Source organism: Uloborus diversus, chromosome 7 (genome assembly GCF_026930045.1).
Source record: "Uloborus diversus isolate 005 chromosome 7, Udiv.v.3.1, whole genome shotgun sequence".
NCBI classification, from domain to species: Eukaryota; Metazoa; Arthropoda; class Arachnida; order Araneae; family Uloboridae; genus Uloborus; species Uloborus diversus.
Genome location: NC_072737.1, coordinates 137,530,137 through 137,554,601, shown reverse-complemented (window position 1 = coordinate 137,554,601; position 24,465 = coordinate 137,530,137). Strand labels below are relative to the sequence as shown.

The window sequence follows — 24,465 nt, the reverse complement described above, 5'->3', positions numbered from 1 at the left end:
ATTTTTCTTGCCACAATTATGCTGCCAGTTATTTTAAAGGAACAGATATAAAAATTATCATTGCCTTACACTCCCCCCCCCCCCCCGCTATATTCCTTATCAAAGTGTTTTTTAAGAGCAAGGTTTGTAGATTTGGAAAGGGAAAAAAAATCAACAAGTCCAAAAAATCCAAGTCAAAGAAATGTCAACAGAATCTAAGTAAAACAAATAAATTTAAAGACATAGCATGAGCAAATGAATATAGTTTTAACTACTAAGAAAAGTTTCAAAGGGATTTCTTTTACAGGGTTCGTACTCAATTTCAGAAATAAAATGAAAGAATTTTGGAAGAGTAAAATGAGATTTTGGAGGAGTACTAATGGGCTGTCACTTAATGATGCTTCACTTTTTTTTCAACATATTTGACCGCCTTCCCCCTTATCACAAAGTGTCACACTTCACGTAACTCCTCCTCTTGTCGAATGTCATATTTTTTTTAAACATATTGTTACAATAACTGTGATGTCACCCTCTCTCTTCCCCTTATCACAATTTCATGAACCCGTCTCCCCCTCAAGGCATGACATCACTTGTGGATGACTTTTTTTACAATATCATACATATCTGTGATTTACTAAACAATTGTTTTTTAACACACTCACTTAATATAGTACATCAATGCATGTATTTATAAATATTTAAATAATTAGACAACCTGACTTTTGCTGCTGAGTGAATGGAGAGAAAAACAATAATCATAAAACTTGAAAAAATAGCCAAGCACCATTTAAGCATGTTTTACTTCACTTGGGAAACGTCTCAGTTATCTAATAATATTTTCACCTTTAACTTTTATGACTTCTATGATCAATATGTAAATCACATCTTTATGAAACAAATATACGAATTTACATTAAAATTGACCTTACACAATCACCTTGTGATAAAGTTAAGTTGTCAATTGAAATATTTTAAGCTATTGTCATAGAAGATTATGTTTTATTGAACTAAGAAAGAAGCAGTTTTGAAGGCGTTAAAACCAAAATGAAGGAAATTGAAGGGTGCTTCAAAAGAATTTCCTAAATGAAGGAGGTTTGAAGGAGCGTACAAACCCTGTTTTAACTCAAAATTAATGTCTGAATATTATGGAAATTAAAGGTAACTTTTATTCCTTTAGTTATTAAAGGATTTAATCACTTCTTAGTACTTTCTAGGTCATGAAGTTTTTTTAAAAGCTTCTGTTAAACAAATATGCATTAATTTTCTTAGTTTTTATATTCTATGCTTAACTACATCAGCTCCTAAATGATTCTAATACTTGTGCATCACGTATACTTTGAATTTTCAGGCAAACAATGTAATAGAAGCAAAGAGGTCTAGATTACAGAAAAGTAGAGAAGTCAAACTGTTTATTTTTGTGTTAAAATAAAACTTGAGCTTTAGTTTTGCAAGTATGAAGAGAAACTTTTATAGGTCATTATCAAACATTTTTGAAGATTTATTCTTAGTTGTTTTTTAGTTGCTAATATAAATTATTTTCCTATAAAAGTCATGTCATTTTAATCTGCACTAGAGGCTTTTTGAGAAGTATTTTAACCGAAAAGCTCTAACTAATCTGAAAACTGCCATTCAAAATTGGAGATTTCACAAACCTTGTGCACAAGCAGACAAATATAGATATGAAAAAAATAATATAAAGATTATTTATTCATACATGTAATTGCTTAAAAAGAAAATTCTGCCTATTTAGCAGAAAATCCTTTTATTTTATCAATATTTCAACTCTAAGGAAAGAAAAATGTTTTAAAAATATAAAAGTTTTTTTTATCACCAGAATACTAACTAGGAGTTACTTCCTCTTGGTTTATTTTTATTACTAGTTGTTTACTAGCTTTTCATGGAGCACAGGGTGACTCCATACTGTTAGTTTAATGAAAATTACATTTAAAAATTTCAAGAATCATGAAATTGTATTTTAGTGATTCACTAACTCAAGACAGTTTAAAATATAAATTACTTTGAAAATAAAAGAATAGTTGGTGGGGGGGGGGAGGCATTTTTCTGTTAAACATTTGCAATTCACATATTAGCAAGTGTTTTGATCATCAGTATCATGTGGCCAGTTTATTTGTGTCACCAGTAACTAGGCACAAAAAATGGCAGCCCCAAAGTAGGGCAAGTTTAAAGGTCACTGGTGCATAAAGTGTCAAAATAACTTCGTAATAAACTTAAGGTCTAACAAATATTTTCTACACTCTATTAAATGCAAGTGTATAAAAAATATATACATTTTGCAATTCCTCGTCTAGTAAAATCCTACATCTAATTGTTAGGTGCTTTATAGTTTGAAATAAGAACAGAGCGATTTTATTGCTTTGTTCACATTTGAAGCTTTTTTCAAAAGGAATTAAAAGCTCTAACAAATGCCCTTCTCTGTAAAATTCAGTGAATTTTTTTTGGCACAATTGTGATTTAATATCCAAATGAGATCTAGTATTCTTTGGAATCTACCTAATGAGTTGCTCCAATTTCAATTGCTTAACATACATTTATTCATAAGGAGAAAATAAAACAAAGTAGAATAATTAAGATGACTGCTGCTTGTATAAACTAAAAATTACTATTTTTTTCCCCAGAGAAATACATTGCAGATTTTGAAGAAAGAAAGCTGAACTGATTTTGAAGACCAGGATATACTTCTCTTACTTACTTTTTCCATGAAAATCTAAATTCAATGTATATTTTTTCCCCCCTTGACACTAAACTCCTCTTGAACTTTTAATTTATGTTCGGCATTTACTAACACTTACTAATGCATAAATTTCCTCATGCACTTTTTAATTTGCAAAGTAAATGTGTATAAAAAAATACGAGAAGTATATATTTTTTTTCTTCAAAGGTGAATTTATTTTGACATAAAGAGATCAGAATGTTGATTTTAACTGAATATTTCTTGATTACTTTTACAACTGAAATGGCATACACAAGTATCTTAAATCAACTTAAAGCTCTTATAGGCAGCATAAGAGTCAGTTTTACTTCATTAGCACAGGGAAAAAAGAAAATGCAGATTTTTTTTAACGTTTAGACTGCAAAATTATACTTGTCAGTTTCATTTTACATATGTACACTTATTTTGGTAATTTACAGAATATACAGATTTAAAGTTCTTTCACAGCAACGTATTGGTTAAAAGTTCATAAATCATTCTCCGCCTGAAGTAAGGGATGTTGGCCTAGAAAAAGAGAAAATAAAACATGAAAAAAATCAAATTATTAATTTTTTTAGACGTTCATATAGAAAAAGTTGACGAATACTAAAATGTCAAAGAAGAAAATAATTGATAAAAAATTAAAGCAGATTTCTGGATAAGAATTTAAAGCTATGGAGAAATGGTGGATGACCTTGAGTGTAAACATTTGTAATAGGTTGTTCATTATTATTTTGAAAAAATAGATAACAGCGAAAACGCATCTCTAACTACTCGGTACTTTCTGGCTGATTATATGTATTATAAAAGATGTTTCTGCTTCAAGGTCATCTGTCATCTCTCCGTGGTCTCAAGCTTTACACGTTACACTTTGTAACAAAGTCAAACTGCAGATACTTTCAGACGACCTTTAGGAGCTGCCATTACTGGATAGCAATTTGTATTTACTATTACAAATTACTTCCTTAACAAGTTAATTTTTTTCATGACTTAAAATCTTAAATACAAGGTATGCCTGCTACTTTTAGAATTTTCATATTCATAACCCTAAAAGTAGCAAATACCTTGCATAGGTCATGAAAACTTGATCCCTACTTATAGTTTTCCAAAACTCACAGCAAAGAATTTTTTTCAGGAAAAAGAAAAAAATTTACAAAAATTGCCTGTGTAAGTGTTTTTAGACAATAAAATTACAACTATCTGTGATAAGCACGTGTTTCGAAAAAAATAAATTAAAGCAAAATGTAACATACTCAGCTACTATTATCTTTATATATGTAAGTTGTTGAAAGTGACTATCTATGCCATCGCTACTACGGTGAACGACAGAAAAGTGAGCATCAAACCAAGTATCGATATACTTGCAGGGAGTGTGCACAGAAGTTTTGGGGCCTGCCACAAATTACTTTTCCGGGTCCCCCTCCATATTGTTTACCCCTATATTTCACCCCAAGATTTAAACATATTGGGCCCCCTTCAGGCTCGAGACAACAGGTGTCCCTTCTCCCCCCCTGTGCACTCGTAATTTTCTTGGCTACATGTATGTGGCATAGCTGCAGTGGCAGATACAAGGGGAGGGTCACGGGGGTCATGATCCTCCCGTAAACAGCTGACAACAGTATCTGTCCCCACTATGTTCAAAAATTTTATGGATAAAATATAAATGATTTCAGTTGTCTTATCTATTCTTTAAATATTTCAGGAAATAAATATTTGAAATACTACTTCTTTTCATCGCTTGTGAAATTAACTTGAAATGTTTATTCCTTATCCTCGGTCAGTTAGGTGCTTTTTATTAACACTTCAGCGCGCCCTAAGTTGTAAGTTTGCTCATGGGGGGGGGGGGCATTCTTTAACATGAACCCCCTAAAATAGTAGTCTGTATCCGCCAATGCATAGCTGTGTGATTTTAATTAGTGGAGGCATTAAAAACTATTATAACAATAACTCTTTCTTATGGTGGTTCTTCTTCGAAACAATTTCCCCCCATAATATTTCCTGTCATTTGGGCAAGCTAAAGTCGCTCACAAAGTGAAGGTTTTTCTTATTCTCTGTTTTTTCCTGCTTAAAGTGGAAGTTATTAAATAGTTTAGAACTGAATGATTCTAGAGTTGCGCCGATGAAATTGTGACTTCGTGACAAGGCGGAAAGAAAGTGTAAGAAGTGACATCAAGTATTTTTTAATATGAATATGTATATAAAAAGTAGCTTGCAAAACAAACTTTGTGACAAAGGGGAAGGGGGTCAAATATGTTGAAAAAAAATTTGTAACACCATTTAAAGACAGCCCCTTACCAAGAAATTGGACGGAGATTTGCAGAACTACATATATGCAGTTTGAATTAGCTTCATACCCAATGCATTGTTAAACGAAAGTGAATTGCGGAAGTGCAGAAAGCCAGCACTTCCTCAGTAAGAAATTTATTACAAGTAATTAATAAGTAAACATATTGAAAGTCCCCGACCCTAGGGGGGGGGGGGGAAGGAATTTAAAAGTGAGAAGGGGGAGCCAAATTTTGTGGTTTTCAATTATATCTCGGAAACAGTAGGAAAAATGTGTTTCCGAACAAAAGTGAAAGTTAACTAAATTTATTGTGAAGTTGGTTTCCTGCATATATATCGCATTTCCAGTGTTTTTTTAGGTATGCATTCTTAAAAACCAATACTTTTCGCGAAAAAAAGAATTATCTTGTTCTTACTGTCTCCGAGTGTATGTGCCAAGCAGGTGCTCAAGGGATCTTGTGCAGCAATCATGTGACAAAGATCCTGACAATTTTCTGTATTTTGAAAATTCACCGGCTGAACACTTGAACTGCAGATTCAAACCTGATAAAGAAGAATTACGAAGCCTATGCCCGTATCACCTTGAGACCCAGGTGACAAAAAATCAAAAACTATGAAGTTCTAGCATGTACTCAATTTCATTATTCTTACTGAAATGAATATGTGACGCTATGGCATGATAATGAAAATTTTAATAATAGAAATAAGATAAATGTAGCCGACTGGCAGCAAATTTTTGTAATTTTAATTTTTATTACATTATTACTAATCATATTTTAAAAATGTGTTTATATGGAATATGGATTGACAGTAGTTAGAAAATAAAAATATCATCTTTAAGGTACATCTTGGTTTTATTCTGAGGCAGAAGGGCAGTGGAAAAGTTGTTCTAAGAAATTGGTAATTTATTGATGTCATTGTCGTCCCCTTCGTCCTGGATAAATATTTTGATTCTGTTGCTACAACTGCCCTTACCGTGCAAGCTTGCGACAGATTACTTTAACGATGATTTTCTACAAGTGACCTTCCAGTCACTTGCAGTAAAGCATTTGGTCAAAATTATCTTCAAGATTCCGTCAGGTGCAATATCTGATTCTGAGAGTTCCAGCACGAGTTGGTCATTCCTTCTTTCCCAAACCCCCAACCCCAATCCAGTACTTCACCATTAAGTTCCTAACTACAGGTGTTCCTGGTGGTATGGCAGAGTTAGAGATCAGTCTTGATGTCTGCAGCTACTTCGATAAATGAATGACCTGTAACGAAGCTCGCTGAGGGATTTTCTGTAGCTAGAGCACCATACCATGAGAGTTTGGTCCCTGCAGCCTCAATGGATTCAGGGGAAGAAGAACTGTTGATATATACCTTAGAGATATATGTTGTATGATTTTAGATTTCTGGTACATTTTTACAGCAGAATGTAGTGGTCAGTTGGTTATTTGGATATCAAGAGAAAAACCAGTAGGTCTTCCTCTCAAATGATAGCTACCGAAGAATTTTGCCATCCGATGATAGCCGTCTTCACAATATCAACATCACCTAAAGTTTGGAGCGTATTTGTCTCGTTTTTCAACAGCTTCATCATTAGCGGATTTGCCAGTTGACTGTTATTATGAAAGTTGGACAGGAACCTTCTTGTTTGACTGTTGTTTCAATTTTCTAACTGACTTTGATGTCCACATGGTTTATACAGTCTCGCTTTGCCTAACAGTTTTTTAGAATAGATATCCACAGTAACAACAATTTCAATTTAAATTAAATCAATGTCGTTATCAATTTCTTTAAACAGTATATATAGTGCTGACTTTCTGCATGTTCTCAGTCCACCAATTCATACTGCATATATATAATTTGCAAATATTCGTCAGATTTCTTGGTAAAGGGCTGTCCTAATAATGACACACTTTTTTTCAAAATTTTTACCCCCCCCCTTCCATTGTCACAAAGTTTGTTTTACAAGCTACTTTTCATAAACATATTCATATTAAAAAAAAGTTTGATGTCACACTTCTTACTCTTTCCTTTCCCCTTGTCACAATTGCATGACACCCCCTCCTAAATATCATTTGTCTTGTAGTAATCAACAAATACTTCTTTACTGTCCATCAGGATTGTCAAATTCACTGAGGAAAGAGGAAGTGCGTGATCCTTTCGAGTCAGTTTGAAATTTTTGAATGGCAAGCGTTTTATTTTTTGCCATGAAAGTGCATGTTTGAAATTCTGTAACTTTTGATTGGTTGAATAAAATATAACAAAATAGCATATCAAATTGAAGGAAATTTTAGGCTCTACAACTTTGTTATTCACAATTTTTATGAACACTGATCTGGGAGGCATTAGTATCAAATGTTTGACAAAAAGAGAGAATTTTTCCGAAAATCACCGATTTTTCATAACATATATCCGGAAAATTACTGGAAATTTGACAAATATGTGTAGAAAGTTTCATAGGAAGTTTATTTAGATTCAATTTTTATTTTAAACGCATTTTTTCCACCGTTTCCGGTATCTTCTCAAAAAACCCAAAATTTTCTTCCCCCTCCCTCCCACCTTTAGCTCACCCTCCAGGGGCGCGGACTTTTAGTATGTTTACTTACTAACTATCCCTAACAATATTCTGAAGTCAAAAATTATCACAGATTCCATGCACGCTACAATGTGTTCATTGACTGTACTATAATGGGAGATTATGCTGTACACTGTTTTGAAAACAATATCCTGTAAGTGTTGCCTTCCATTGTCAAATAAACTGATCCAGTGGAAATCGGAAGTTTTGGTCAACTCTTTGGAGCACGTTGACCAGCATATTGGCTGTTTCGGCTTGGATGCGGTTCTTCAGGTCCTCCAGGGTTTGTAGACAATCTTCATAAATACGCGACTTCAGATAACCCCACAGGAAATAAACTAAATCAGGCCAGCGTGCAGGCCAGTTTAAGTCCCCATTCTGAATGAGCGGGTGTTAGAAAAATACGCTTCCACAGTACGCGATGCTGTCTCGACCAAAGCAGGATGGCAATTGAAAGCATGATGTAACAATACTTCCCATTCAGATCTTTCCGTTGAACCTCTCCTCACAACTCTACGATGCTCCAATTTTTTGAGCACCAAATTCAAAAAAGGAAGCCCCCCCCCATATAACACTCCTATTTTTCATAATGAATATAATTGTAAAATAATGTACTGCCAAATTCAGCATGTCTGTGTTGAAACGCGAATATCAAAATATTTTGTTGTTTCGCTATATAGAATAAGTGTGTGTGTGTGTGTGTGTGAAGGGGGGTGGGGGATGGGCACCAAATAAATTTTGTGCCAGTGTCTTCCAAAATCATAGTCAAGCCATGCTTCTGGTACTTTATGCAAGGAAATAAATTTGCATATGGTTGTAATAATAACTACCAAATGTGATCAAAAATAGTTTAAAAGCTTCAAATACCAATATCAGGCTTGAAAAATTACTAAATATGGAACTGCATTTTGGTTCAGTATTGCTATCACTAATTGAAGTACCTTGTTTCCTTTTCATTTAAGAATATATTAAACACAATTCATACATACTTGATCAAAATTCATGCTTGCATTTCTTGTTATGTACTCAGCGTATTTGAGGGTAAACATACCGCAATCACTTCCATTCATTTGGATAGGTGCATTCTAGATTTAAAAAACAAAATTAAAATTTTAAAATAAACTGTTGTTAAAGTACAAAGAGAAAAAAACATTTTGTTTAGGAATATTTATTGAATCATGCACAATCTAAAATAAGCAATACTACATTTATTTACATTTTTCACGCTTCAAACACAAACATTTTTCAGAAAGAGATCATTGTCTTTAATACAGAACAGGGTTGGCAAAAACCCGGGTTTTTTTAATAAAGCCCATGAACCCAGGATTTTTTGGTTTTTTTTAAATAAAACCCAACTAAAGTTGGGTTTTTTAAAAGAAATGTGGATTTTTAAATCTTTTTTTAGGGAAAATGTGGGGTACTTGTAGCATATTGTAGCGTAAGTAAATGGACAAAGCGCAAAAATTGTCTTGGGGTAAAAAAGCTGGAAAACTAGTTAAAATTCAGCGTTTTCTAAAGAAAAGAATAAAAGATGACAAAACTCAAGAATGGTGAAGTTTCTGATTTTTTAGTTTCCATGATTACCAACAGTTAAGGCAAAGTTACTTCTCGACTCTCGAGTCTATCGTTCGTTTTCAATTACCATTTTGTTTTTACATTTTACTTTATTGTATTTCATTTTGTTATGCAAAACTAGTGTAGAACCTCAAGTAGTCAAAATTTCTTTTTCCTGAATTGCAGCTTAATCAAGATATTTGAATTTTATGTTGCCTGTTTTTCTTTTTCTGTGTACAGAGTAAGAAATATTAAACTTTTTCGTAAGATAATGAAAATACTGTACATTCTATTCTGTTTTCTGTGTGACCATTTGAAAAACCTGTTAATTTCTAAAAAATATACCTTGTGTGTGTTAATTCGAAATTTGTCAAGTGTTGGTTTGCAAAAAATAATTCACATGAAAACCTTTAAGTTAAAGTAGTTTCCTCTGTACAATCTACAAATATTGAGAAAATCAGACAGGCCAGGACTTACTCAAGATTTTTCAAAAAAACCCATTGGGTCCAATCCGGCCAACCCTGATACAGAATAATTCTTATTTAATGTAGTACATGCATACATGCTAATATAGGAAGGAACTGGCAGTAGGATGGCAGACATATTAGCACTAGTACACTTATTTCAATATGAAGCAATACTTAAAAATAATATCACAGTTTAAACTCATACTTGACAATGTTTTTGGATTAAGTCAACATGGGGAGATATAGTAGGAAAATACAAAAACTCTGTACTGTTGCAAGCACATTTATTTAAAGCTAATTTTTCCTACTTGAACTGCTAAAGAGTACTGGTTTCATCTTAATTTAGCTATTTGTTATGCAACCTTGTCTGCTCGTTATTTTATATTATTTGTGCTCATATAATATTTACCTAGCTTATTTGTTTGGCTGCTTTGCGCATCTTTGGGCTTGTGGTTCTTTTATTTTTTAAAACTTTTCCTCTATAATATGTTCTCTCTCTATATATAATAATTATAATATAAGTGAATAATATTAAAAAGACCGCACCAAAAGTCCATAGATGCACAACACAGCAAAACTAAAAAGCCAAGTAAATATATAAAGTATACACGCAAATAAAAGTTTTATCATAATTCATTAACACACAAATTAATTCAAATTGTTACACTACGCTCTATGACAAAAGGCATCAATTTAATTTCAAAGTTAACAGCCTACAAGGTTTTTCATCCTGCTTATGTAAAAAGATTTTTATTGGTATCATTGTTTCACAAGCTATCAGAATAAAAAGAATTTGTAATACTATTTCCGCTTTTAATCAAGAAATTTCTGTACTCAAAAATAAACTTCTCAATAATAACTTCCTTAAAAATCTGGTTAAAAACATTTGCTCCAGTATAGCCTTCGATGAACATTTTGCTTCTCTTGAAACCATTTAACTGTGTACTGTCCGTTCATGAAAGCAAAGACTAGAACTCAAGATAGATTCCATTTTAAAAAGAGGCGATAGGTTGAGGATGGGCAGTTTCCATTCGCACTTGCCATCTCTTTTTCGAAGCTACTTTAGAAGAACTGCTGAACATATTATTTTGCATCTTTTACTTCCGGATTTCTCAACCTATTTTGATAAAATCAGAGCAGACCTGATGCATGCGCAAATTGGCGCTAGGTCTCGGTTTAGGAAAACAGACAGTAAATGTATGATACGAGAGACAAACCATTTGATTGGATCGTTGATATGGAATTTTTGTTTTGCACTTGGGTTAAAATTTGCATGGAATTTGGACTGATTTTTTCGGACACAGATTTGCTTTAAATTATTTTGACTTTAATGTTTATAATTGGATCGAATATCGATTAGCTGAATACTGCATTGGGTTTGTTCTCTTCGGATCTCAAAGTAAGATGATTTGAGTTATTGGTAGGTACCGTCCTGTGGAAGGCTAATTATCGGAACTTGTTTTTCCAAATTAATCGAGGCGAAACCCTCTGCATTTAATTTTAGGTTAAAGTTCTTGTTTATTGTTTACAGTTTAACATGTGGTACAATTGCCCAATGTTACTCTGTATTGCATATATTGGAGCTTAAACAGGGTTCCCACTCCTCTACCAAAACAAAAAGTAAGGACTTTTTAAGGACCTTTTAAAAATAAATTAAGGACCTCAAAATATCAGTTTACTCATCAACTTATTTATTATTAAATCTATATATATGTATCATACAAATATGCCTTAGTTTTTAAGCATTTTTCCGAAGAAAAATAACACTTTTAACATAGTCAGACTAAAAATAGTTGATGTAAGAAAAAAAAAAAAGCTCAATTCTTAATTTTTTCCAAAAAAATTCTTAAATGGATGACCACGAGAAGGAGAACTAATTTAATAGTACTTATTTTAATAGTTTAGTTTTTAGTATGATTAAATATTTACACAGAAGTTAATAAATCACTATCTCGAATCATTGATTCAAGGGCTAAAATTCAGGGCAGGATGACACATATACAGAACTTTCTCAAATCCGTTCCTTGAAAATAGTCCGGACAGGAAATTTCTGCCCAGAGAAGTTGCATTATCTTATATAAGAATTGCTTGTTAACAATTAGTATAAATTTTGAGATAAGCACAGCACTCCAAGCACAAACTTTTACAATATTGGCATACTGAAGTAATTGAATTTTAGCCCCTGATATACACAAGGTAACCACAGGAGGAACAAAATCATGTTCCCTGATTTCTCTCTGTCCAACTAAATTGGTCAGATTTCTCTTATAGCCAATTTTTCATTTTCATAAGGTTATATTTCTACTCCTCCTTGTTACTTGAATGCATCTAGCCAATAATACTATTTCAGGCACTAACTTTTTCTATGCAAAATGAACAAAAATAACACAAAATGCATTGAGACTGCTGATTTGTTAGGAAACATTATTTAATAAGAATGCAAAAACTACATTAACAAAACGAATGTTTTTTCCATTTAAAATTAGTTTACTACTCTCCCTACATCTACAAAGAGAGCTTGTTTTTTAGACTTCAGTTTTTAAAAACTTTTGAAGAAAATCTCCCACTGTTTCCCTTCCTTGAACTTCACAAAAGATAGTTTTAAGTTCGGCTTTCAAGATTTGAATTTCAAAAAAATTACAGAATAGCGCCTGAATCCCCTTAGCCTTAAATCATCTAAAGATGGCCTAAATTAGTGTTCTTAAAACTTCAGCTACGAACAATTTTTGAGGGAGAGCCCTCCAAACTTCACAAAAAATTGTCTAAATTTGCATTTTTACCACTCCAGTTTCAAAAACTTTCAAAGGAGAGGCTTACTTTTATCCCACTAAACACAGCCTAAAATTTTAAAACCTTCAATACTAAAACTATTATTGGAAGAGTGGCTCCTAATTCTCCCCCTATAAGTCACTTAAAAATTTCCTAAAGTAGTGTTCTTTACATATAGGTCAGTTTTGGAACTTTTTCGGGGAGAATCTCACCAACCCCTAATTTAACAACAAAAGACAGCAGCTTAAAATTGAGCCGATAAATCAACAATTCTGAAACATTACCGGAGGCTGGAAAAGAATCACGAAACGCCTACCTCTACATTTACCAAAGGTCTAAATTTGCGTTTTTAAGACTCCAGTTTCAGAATTTCTTCTAAGTCCTCCTATATTTACATCACCAAAGACACAACCTAAAAGTTTTAGGACTTCAAATTTTTCGGACGAGAGCCCAAAACTTTCCTCACCCTTGAATCACCAAAGATAGCTTGATGCAGAGTTCTAAATATACTAGCTTCAAAATTTTTTGAAAGAGAGCCCCCTAACCCCTTTTGATAAATTCACCAGAAGATGGCTTAAATTTACGTTTTTGTAGGTTCAGTTTCAGATTTTTATCTGAAGAGAGCACTCGCCAGGGGTAGAAGTGGTCAACTTTTAATACATAGGACATTTTCCACCAGAAATATAGGACAAATATAGGACACGTTTTATGAATAATACTGATATGAAAAAATAAAAAATACATAGTATATATAATCTAGATATTCTTGTATAAATTATAATCAATGACTTCAATTAATCGTATTGCATACAGTTAGAAAATCCAAATAAAAGTTATAACTTTTACTTAGAATGAGTATGCAGTTCTTGAATGAATAGCTTCGGAGAAAAAAAAAAGTTTATACATATATATGTATTTACGTTTAAGGCCATTTTCTATGCCTTGACGGCCTACATTAATCAGACTGCAAAATCAATTTTTTCCCTAAGTTTCACTATTTTTTTTCTTGGAAGGTACATGAACCTTTTCTTTTGCCTCTGATTGTTATGCATCTCTACAAGAATTTCCCATTTCTTTATGAATTTTGTGTTTAATACTATCATAAATCATGATAAAACAGAACTCTTTCCTTGGTAATGCATGCATAATTTATTGGTTTTCCAATTTCAGTACCTTAATTAATCTTAAAATTCTTATTATAGAGTCAATGCTTTAAGATGATCTTTCTTATGTCAGTATCCTTTTGTTTGTGAGAAAAACCTCTTTCAACTGATGCTACATTTTATGAAAGATGCTTAAGACTTTCACAATTAAAAAACCTAAGTATTCCCATCTAGAAAGCTAATCAATTTTTATCATTATGAAGTATTTTTCCAAAATGAATTAATTTACATCCAAGTAACATCCAATCCCCATTCTTCAAAATTTTTAACAAGATGGTGATGTATCAATGGAAGGATCCTGTAAAAATTTTATTATTTTTTTTTTTCAATTTTCTGAAAAGCCTTTATTTCAATAACCAATTCTGCTAAAAATATAGTGTTCAAATAATGTAAAATTCTGATTTTACCAAGAAGTTCAAATTTTGAATCTAGGCAGGGTTGATTTATTTATTTATTTATTTATTTGCATAATTACCTACATTTAAATATTTGAAATAGACCTTTTTTTTTAAACATTAATAGCGCCGGAATCTTTCCACATTTTGTTGTTAGTGAAAATTCATTGGCAAAGTGCTTCATCAATAGTTTGGAGAGCTTGTCATAAAATAATAGATCATTGAAGCTTTCTCTTAAAACAAATTGAAAATTTTGTCAAAAATACTCTACAAAATTTAAAAAGACAGGTGCTAGCAGGGGCATTCCAAGGTATTTTTGACATTTATGTAGAGTCCGTAACGTGACCTTTTTTGCCATAACTTTTTAATTAACCATTTGATTTGCAAATTATTTTAATTTGAGCTGGTGTGTTGGTAGGAAAAGATCAAAATAAAATAATATGCTAATCAAACAATAAATTAAAAAGTTATGGCAAGAAACGTCACGTTACGGACTCTACATAAATGTCAAAAATACCTTGGAATGCCCTAGCAGCGATTAAAAAAAAAAAAAAAAAAAAAAAAAAAAATTATATTCAAGCATTTTGTTTTTAAGCAGTCTTGAATTGTCAAGTCGTGAAAGAAAGTTCAAATCAAGTGACCAAAAGGCTTTTCAATGGTAATTTTCTAATTTTTTATAACAAACTATAAGAATATAGGAAATATAGAACAATTTCAAAAATATAGGAAATATAGGATACTTTTGATGCTTTTTTTGAAAATATAGGAAATATATGATATATAGGACTACTTCTACCCCTGACCTGCCCTATTTTTACACTACCAAAGACCATCCAAAATTTTCCAAGTTCAAATTGGAAAAAATTTTGTGAGACCACCTCCAAATACCCTTTCCTGTAAGTTATAGAAAGATAGCTTAAACCTAAAGACAGCTGAGAAGTTTTAGTGCAGCTTCAAAATTTGTCAGAGGAGGGGAAAGCCCCGAAATCCTCCTCTATACTTATGAAAGATGGCCAAGAGTTGAGTCTTTAAGGCTCCTGATTTCGGCCAAGGCAAGAGACAGCCTAAAAGTTTTAAGACTTCAGTTGCAAAAGTTTTTCTGGAGAGAGCCTCAGAATGTATCTATTTCTCTCTATATATATATTTAATGGTAAGTAACAACAACAACAACAAAAAAAAAAAAAAAAAGAAGGGGGGGGGGCTAAGAATAAAAAAAAACTAAACCAAAAAAAAAAAAAAGAAGAGAGGCTGCTTTGAGATTGATCTCATCAGCATTGGAAATTTCAAAGTATGAAATACCAAAACTACAATGAAACACCAAATGTATAGTTAGGCAAACACACTACAAATCCAAATATTGCATACTTTGAAGCAGCAGCCAAATAAAGAAAAGAAAAAATGGGGAGAGGATGTAATGAATTTTTAAATAACTACATCTAAAATAAGGTGCCATTTAGAAAACAAAAAGCCTATGTCACATCTTTTGCTTGTAGGGGAAAATGGAATAACTTGTAGATTATGTTTGCAATGGAACATTTCAGGGTTCATACATTGTATCAGTTCCAGGTTTTTCAATAAGCTAACAATTATTTTCCTGTGTTTAATACAAACTGTAAATATTTCTATGTTTAAAAATAAAAATTTCCAAAATATTTAATTTTTGAAGTAAAATATATATTACATTTATTTTACTCTAGAAAACAAATAAACTAAAATTAAAATTTTATGAAATATATTTCATATTTTTTTTAATTTGCGGAGGAAAAAAACATGAGAAATTGTGTGTGTTAGTTGTAAGTTGAAATTCTATTTTTGTCCTTTGGAAAAGACTGGCAAAAACCTATTTTTGCGGGGTGGAAAAACCGCAGTTTCTTCCATGGTTTTTTAAACCCTTGGTAAGCTCTCCAATCCTGCTTAGAAATAAGGATAAATATAATAAAAAATAATTTAACAAATGCATACCATTTTTTCAAGATGATACTCTGAAGTTTCAATCAGTCCCTTCTTGTCTTTCAATTCACTAACAATATAGTCACTGTAGAAGAAAAGATAGTTGACATTACTTATAACTCTTAGGTAAACATGAAAAAAAAGAAGCACAGTAATTACATTACCTGAGAACTGTGAAGCATGACAATTCACCGGAACTCATTGAGTCATAATACTCTATTTTTTTCTTTGCAGGATATATTACCTAAATCAACATAGACAGGACAATTACATTATGTGTTGTTCTATTTTACTTGTAAAACTTAACCAAAAAAGCTTAATACCTTACCTAATTAGCTAAAACATATTATAACAAGCTGGTCCCAGGTCAGTGTTAATTTTTTTTCGGTTGGGCAAGTTTTAGTCCTTTTTTTTATTTTGCAAAAAAAAAAAAAAAACTTAGAACTTCAATTTATATGTAATTGCATATATTATTTATCAAAGGCGTTTTTGCAAAAAAAAAAAAAAAAACTGACACTACTTCCTTAATACTTTATCAAATTCATAAGTAAGGCATTATTTTAAGATTCTTTCATCCCTTTTGGGAAAAAAATAAAAAGACAATTTTAGTTGTTTTGTCAAAAAAAAAAAAAAAAAATTATTGCTTCAATGCATAGCAAACTAAAACCGAGACCCACTAAGTGGTGGCCGACATACTGCCTGAGGGTCATGTGTGGGCTGCGAAACTGATCCATGTGGCCAGTCTTTATGTTCAATGCTATGCATCCAAAATTATGTTATGGAACTTTCCATAACAACCTATTATTTTCATTAAGAGATTGCTGCAAATTTAGAGCCAAATAGTCAGAAGTGGGTAAAGAAACATTACGCATCACTCAGAGCTAACAATGTGACATCTATGTCGATGGTCTTCAAAACATTGATGTTTTAATTAAAACATCCATATTTTTTCTAAAATCGATATTTAGTGTTCTATGATTTACATGGGTGCCATTCTTAAAATTGGCCAGGAGTGAAAAGCGCGTGGCTTCATTTCGCGACACCAAAATGTTGGCGCTTAGTTTGATGTTTTAGACGTATATATAATGCTAATTTTTGATGTTGTAACTATATAGTAAAACCAAATTGAAAGATTAAGTAAAAATTAAAACCTAAATAAAAAAATAACACATTGTCTAAGATTTTTAGGTGGTAAAAGTAAAAAAAGAAAATAATAATAAAATATATTTAAAAAAAACTTAAATTTGCTACTGCAGAAAAAAAGCTTCAGATTGTATAGTTCATGTTACATAAATAATTCATATTTCATACAAAAAAAAGTAATTAAAAAAAATCAGGTATGAGATTCTTGGCTATAAGATGCGTTGTGATAAAAACTTTAATAAAATTTTCCAGATTAATATAAGAATGCTTGAAATTAACAGATTGAGTAACTTATTTAATTATTCTTTGGAAAAAAAAAAAAAAAAAAAAAAAACAGGTTATTTTTTGAAAGATTTCTTTTAAAAGATAACTTTTAGACCTTTTATTCGTTTAAAAGTGAAAGATTTGTTTCATCTATAAAAATCATTTTGGACACGGGAAAAAAAAACAATAAGAAAAAAGATAAGCACATTTATTTATATAGAATTTGCCTTTTAGTTCAAATCAATGTTTCATCAGCGAAAATCATCGTGCCAAATATGAAGCTTGTGTTTCAGCGGAGAAAAACAAACATTCTTTCACAGACTTCCCTTCACTTCACACCCGCTGATCCGAGTAAACTCAGAAGTGGAGTGACACTTACTTCCCCAACGCTTTGGCAAGCTTTAAGCCTCACTTCCTGGCATCAACGATGGAGGGACATCAAAATGCAGCCGCAAAAAGAGGGGTAAAACAGTTGGTTTACCATTTTTTTTTAAACAAATGAAAAACGAAAAAAGTTTTGAAATTTAAAAAAAAAATCCATCCGATGGCCGAAATTTTTGAAAGACGGAATTCCGTCCCCTGGATGGAAGTGTGGCAGCCATGGATTTATATTTCAACAAAAATAGCCTTAAAAAAGGAAAATATGATTACTGTTTTGATGAAAACTTGATTATTAATTAGTTATTGCCAGGACTATTACATCAACAGAGTTTTAAATTGTTAGTTGTCTATAAAAGTAGGCTTACATTGCAGAAAAGTTATCTAGCACTGGTAATATATACATATACTAGAGGACCTGACAGACGTTGTTCTGCTCAAACTTTGTAAATTGAAAAGTTAAAACCTTTCAATGAACTATCAAGTGTTTGAACCATTTTGTTGAAAAAAAAAAGTAAAAAGAAAATGTTTTGAACTGCTTGGTGTCAGAATGCGTATATTTATTATAACTTGATTTATCTAATGCCTAATGAGCTGTTGTTTTATTAACTATTTTTTCCCCCGTACTTGATGGTTTGTTCCTTCAGCCATAAAAAGCGTCCTCAGATATTAAGTATAAAAATCTAACTACCCATCTAGAATAAACGGGAAATCCCGTGCAACATCTCCATATGAAAAGAATAAATCGATCGAAAGAATATCGTTTAGAAAAATGACAAAATTGAAAACTGTTCTCTGAATAAGCGAAATTCACTCATCCCCCCCCCCCAATGTAAAATAAACACATTATTCAACTAAAATGACTAAAAACTCTACGAAAAACAATTCTTTGCAATTTGAAATATTTTGCCAAATAAAAAAAATACAATATATTACATTAACAGTAGCTTTAAAATGTAAACAAATGATCACGCAACTCTATTTTTATAGCCAAAGTCGCCAAGCCACCATGTTACTGTAATCCAGCCGATCAGTGAGCGAAGTCAACTCCGACCGATTAGCGGTCCGATATTTTGAACGAAAACTTTTTAAACTTCATATATTGCCTATTTTGTTCTTTCCACCAAAGATAAAGAGCTTCCACTGCACTGATCTTTTGTTTACAGAACTACCCTGTTGTAATTTATCTGGACGAAAATAAAATTTGTTTTTTCTTTAAATTTCATCATCCTTTTCTTTAACCGTTTAACCGCCGAACTATTAATGGATGATCAAATTTGAGTAATTTTTTGAAATTATGTCTATTTGTGTCTAGTAAATACAGAAATAAAATAAAATTTCCAGAAAAAAATTTTTTACTATGATTTTCAGTGTGTTCCATTTTTGGAACATTGGCGTTTTGCATGAAGTTTTTCTTTTTTTCAGCGAATTTTTTTAAACTAAGAGGTTTTGAATGCGGTTTTTATCTTAGCATACTTTATTGCGGAAAAAATAATATTTTAAATTGCATTTGTGTACATATCAGAATTCAGAAAATCCAATACTGAAATATCTAATGCCCATTATATAAAAGGAAGCATTGCTGGTGAAGTCGTTTGTCGCAATGGAAACATTTCTTAGTCGTATTTTTTTGCACACCGCGCAACGTCCTTGGGATGCAGATACAATATAATGTCCGTCAGACATTCTTGACCGTTTATGTAAATGACAACGAGGCCCTAGAGGACTTTCCACTCGTACTTTTCTTCTTAGGAGGTGAGTTGTTATTTCTCTTCGGAACTCTAAATGCTTCATCTTGACTTCGTGTAAATCACAATGAAGTAACCAACTAGCTACAACTGAAATATTCAGCGCATTACAAAAAAGATTCCCCCACCACTTTTTACTCCTCAAATGAGGTCTGTAGTTCCCTAAAAGTTTATCAAAGACGTCCACACCCCCCATTCCTTCATTGTTTCTCTTGATAAGATTAGTTTGTGGCACATCTATCTTGCATTTCTGCGCATTTGAGTAACATTTTACTGATGCAAGTGGCTCATGTGTATAACAATTAGATGCTACTGTAACCACTGCATTGTCTCTCCAGCTGCACATGTACACTGATCCATCAGATCGATAGTTAAAATTTCCGCGATCTTCTTTAGAAAGGGCTTTTTTGGATTTCCGTGGACAATGGCCAGTTCGGTTTTCACGAATTGTTCCTCGTACTTTTTTTTTTTTTTTTGATAGCTGAGAAATTTAGTCATATGATGTAAAAAAGTTATCAAAGTATACTTCATGCTTAGACGTGTCAGTCAAAACCGATAATAGATCATTTACAACTCTGGATCCAAATTGCACATCAGGGGATCCTTCTTTTTTGCCTGAATAAATCTCCATGGAATGTGGGTATCCACTTGAAGAGCACAGCATCCAAATTTTGAAGCCGAATCTTATTGGTTTTCATCTAATAAACATTTTACATGAATGCCGACCGTAACAGGGAACCATAGATTCATCTATGCTTAATTTTTCATGAAATACACCAAATTGTTGAGGCTTTTTACACAATTCTTCGTAAATAAGGAAACTTTTCTTAGTTTGTCATTTTGTTTTAATTCATGGTTGTCCATCAAATGAAAGTTGTTTTTTATTTTTCGAAAACGATTTTGAGGCATAACTGTTAGTACAATTGGCACAGATGTATGTTCTGCACTGCTCCAATACATATCTTCAGAAGGAACAGAATGGTACCCACTCAATAGCAACAAACCAAAAAATTGTAGGATTTCATCTCTGTCAACATCCATTCTTCCTCAGTGATATTGCCTAGTTCATCAGGGGGTAATTGGCATATATCTACATCTGACAAATCCGAATCTGACAATGTCTCTAAATAAGCCACAGCTTGTTCTACAGTAAGAAATCTTGTAGACATTTTTTAACATTTATGAACAGTTGGTATATGTCAAACAGAATTTCGTTTCGCCCGAAAACAAAGCTAGCGAATTATTGAACTGCATTTAAAATATGAAGAATAAAACTCTCACTAATATTATTTTTTATTATTACGTGACAATGCAGCTGTCCGAGCAGGTGTGGATTCGGAGCCATATAGTCCGTCAAACAGAAGACTGTTATTATTTCCTTTGCTAACAAAACGTTATATCCTTTAAAAATATAAACTTACTTGGTTTTGCCAACATCTACATCAGAGTACATTCAAAATGAGAAAAAAAAAGAAACATATATGACGAAAAATAAATTTCCCCTTGGAAGTCGAACGATTTACTTCTTGGAAATTTGACTCCCTAAAAGCGCCAATGTTCCAAAATTGGAACATGCTATTTTGAAGGGGTACACCTTTCGGAAATATCATTGTACATTTCTACAAGCATTTTAAAATCATACATTGAAGTATTTTTCACAACTATAATAAATATCATCATTTTCTGAAAAAACCAATTTTTGGTAAATTTTATACGAAAAAGTTGCAAAAAGCTAAAAAAACACTCATCTTTGAAAAATCGCAATAAATAATTGAAAACATATAAACAATCAAGCAGAAAATCAAAAAATACTTTGAAATAAGACTAAACTGTGTTAAAAAAACTTGTTTATTTTAACGTTATTTCTTGGGAAAATTTTCACTTAAATATGATGTTCCATTTTTGGAACATTGGCGGGTAAACGGTTAATAATATACTGATTAGTTATCATACTAATCCTTAAATAACATACTAATTCTTAAAGTGTTCTTGACGTTGGTGCCAGATGGATTTGAGTCGAAAAACAAATGTTGCTAGGTACGGTACTTTCTGATCATTTGGTTAGGAAAACCTAAAGCACCGATCCGGTCACATGGTTCAACTACGACGACAGAACACACGTTTTGCGTGAACCTTCCAGTACTTCATTTAAAATACATCACGGGAACTAAAAAGGATGATTTCAAGAATTGAAGGCTTCACTCTCTCTACGTTTTATCTATTCTCAATTGACATATCGCAGTAAAAAATTTCATTACAAAAAGCAGAGCTGACTTTCTTATTGTCCTTTGGCAACGGGTTAAATATTTATTTCAGTTCTTGCTCAACAATAGGTTTAAATAAATATTAATCATTTGGAAGATATAACCATCCAATGTTTAAATTAATTAATTAACAAAAATGTTTCCGATTCGATCCATTGCGCTTCGAAACCATGCTTGCCACAACTTAATTACACAAAAAATTTGATCAAAATCGGTTCAGCCGTTTAAAAGCCTTATGGTGACAAACGTACGCACAGAAGATTTTTATATATTAAGATAAACATGAGTTTTTTTACTATAGTTTTCCCTATAGGGGAACCTACACATTACAGGAGCACTAGTAGAGGGTCGCATGCAGACTCATTATTTGGAGGGGTCCAGAAGGGCGATTGCTCCTACCGCCCCTCTCTCACCAGGCTTTGAGGAATTAATGTATTTTCTGCACAAGTGTGTTTTTTATTTTATTTATTGATACAATTTGCATTGAATACATACCCTTTGCCCCCAGATTAATTCTTAATGATAAGCCTGGCGGCATGCACAAGTACACTGGCCTCAAAAAGTTAAGGTACAACCGTTTTTTTGCGTCTAATTTGCCAACGCATGAGGGTAGAAACAAAAAATTTGAACGATATGTGCATTAAATAGTTATTTATTGAATGCGTCATAGAAATTTGAATTTGTGTATTGCAAAAACGATTTATAACAAAAAAAAAGCAATATTTGCGGAAAAGTCCATTCTTGAAGAAAATAGAACGTTACAGTTTTATGTAGTAAAATGTCATAGATACAATACATAAATGGGTTCTAATAAGGAATGTGTCTCTCCCCCCCCCCCCCCGGTGCTTGAATGCATTGGCAGCATCGATTTTCCATGCTGTTTATTAAGTTGTTGGACACTGGAATAGGAAGTGAAGATCAGACACAGAGTAAGCCTTGTTCCAGCTCATGTAACAATCTTGGAGGAGGATTTAAAACTGCAATCTGTCTGCCAAGATAGTCTCAAAGATGTTCTATCGAAATCAGGTCTGGAGATCGAGCTGGCCATTCTATTCATTCCAAACTGTTATCCTCAAGATACTCCTCAACATCCTTTTTCAGTGAGGTCGTTCATTACCATCCATCAGAATGAAGTCATTACCAATAGCACCATCAAATAGGCGGACATATGGATCAAGTACATCATCCCAATATCGCAGACCAGTCAGAGTTCCTCCATGGAACCCATGCAGGTCAGTGTGATCAACGAGCCAGATCCCTGCCCAAACCATGATTCTACCATCTCTATTGCTGTGCCTTTCAACAGTGTTGTATTGATGGTATCTAGTGGATTGTTCCCTCCAGATCAGTAGACACCCTGAATCACTCTTTAATGTAAATCTGGATTCTTCTGTTAACAGCGCAGAAGCCCATTGCTGCTGGGTCCAGGAAACATGTTCTCTTGCTCAGCATAAGTGGATCCTTCGCTGTGGTCCGTTGAACGGAACACACATAACTGATTGTCTTGCATAGAGACCTGCTTTGTGAAGACAATTTCACACCATAGTAGCAGAGACTCTTCTTCCTAATGCTACAAAGTGGTCTGCAACGAGATGCAGAACAGCAGCGGTTCTTCTCCTTCGAGCCGAAAGCACTAGAAAACGATCTTCTACAGGTGTTAAAGCTTGTGATCGGCCGAGAATAGGTCTTCTGGACATATCATCTTCTGATTAGTATTGATTATAAAGTCGCTGAACAACACTACGAGACACATTGAGATCTCTAGCAGCTTCAGCCTGAGACATTCCCATTTCCATCCATCCAACTGCCCGCCACTTTAACAATTTGGGCAAACGACGTCTCTGAGACATTTTCTAAACTCGATTAGACTATTGTCACCAAAATTGCCATCATTAGTTGAAAATCAACACATCTTACACACAAAAGTACGAAAGCTTGACATTTGCATATTTTTTTCTCACCCATAAAGATATTTTCTTTTCTACAAAATAAAAGTGGCAGAAATCGTTTTTTGATAAATGGTTTTAAAGTTCGCTATTATCATTCATGCAAACAATGCATTTTTGTGTTACTGCCATGTTTTAATGGTGAGCTTCGAAAAACATGTTGTACCTTAACTTTTTGAGGCCAGTATACTTGGCCAATGTTGATTAAAGTATGAAAAATGTATATATATTACTGAATTTTAATTTTTATTAAATGAGTTCGTGGAAAAAAATAACCTTATTAAAACATGAAACTGCAAAAATATCGCACACACGTTTCAAAAGTAGAAAGGTAAACCTTTTACAACGAAGAAAATCTTTTGAGCTTCTGATGTTAAGAAGCCTTTCTTATAACTGCTCTTAGCCAACGGAAGCTTTTAAATTTGCATGCTTTAAAAATGGAGTTGCATGTATGCAATATGTTTTGCAATTTTGTGCTTTAATGATGTTTAATTTAATCATTACTTTTTTATGTCTGAAAGTAAACATTGTTTCTAATAGTAATATTTTAATAAATTGTAATACAAAAACATTATTAGCGTTCGAAATCATTGGTGATTTGCTGGTCCGAAACCAGTGAAAACTGCTTTGGATCACAGTGAAACTATGGGACCAGTGATCACACACACAACCACAGTCACCATTATTTAAATTTTTATTTATTTCATTTTTACATTTACAGTAATTTTGTTTGATTAAATTTAGGTAAAATTTTTTCACATGAAATTTAAATTTAAGCTAATTGGCTGCATTATGAGGATTTTGTGAAAAATAGAATTGAATTAAGTGTTTATAAATTTATGTAGAATTACATTTCATGCTTAACAACGTTCCTTGTTTAGTGGACCAG

The 24,465-nt window shown here is 32.5% G+C and overlaps 1 protein-coding gene across 1 annotated transcript in view; it reads right to left on the bottom strand.

The window, feature by feature from the left end:
- Positions 1–397: 397 nt before the first annotated feature.
- The window catches only part of LOC129225558 (sentrin-specific protease-like), a 56,540-nt gene continuing 32,472 nt past the window's right edge, over positions 398–24,465 (bottom strand). The window contains exons 10-13 of the mRNA XM_054860003.1: positions 15,998–16,077; positions 15,846–15,918; positions 8,525–8,620; positions 398–3,214 (exon numbers count right to left, since the gene is read on the bottom strand). Of these exons, the coding sequence (XP_054715978.1) occupies positions 3,152–3,214; positions 8,525–8,620; positions 15,846–15,918; positions 15,998–16,077 (312 nt within the window). The 3' untranslated portion in view covers positions 398–3,151. The remainder of the gene's footprint in view (positions 3,215–8,524; positions 8,621–15,845; positions 15,919–15,997; positions 16,078–24,465) is intronic.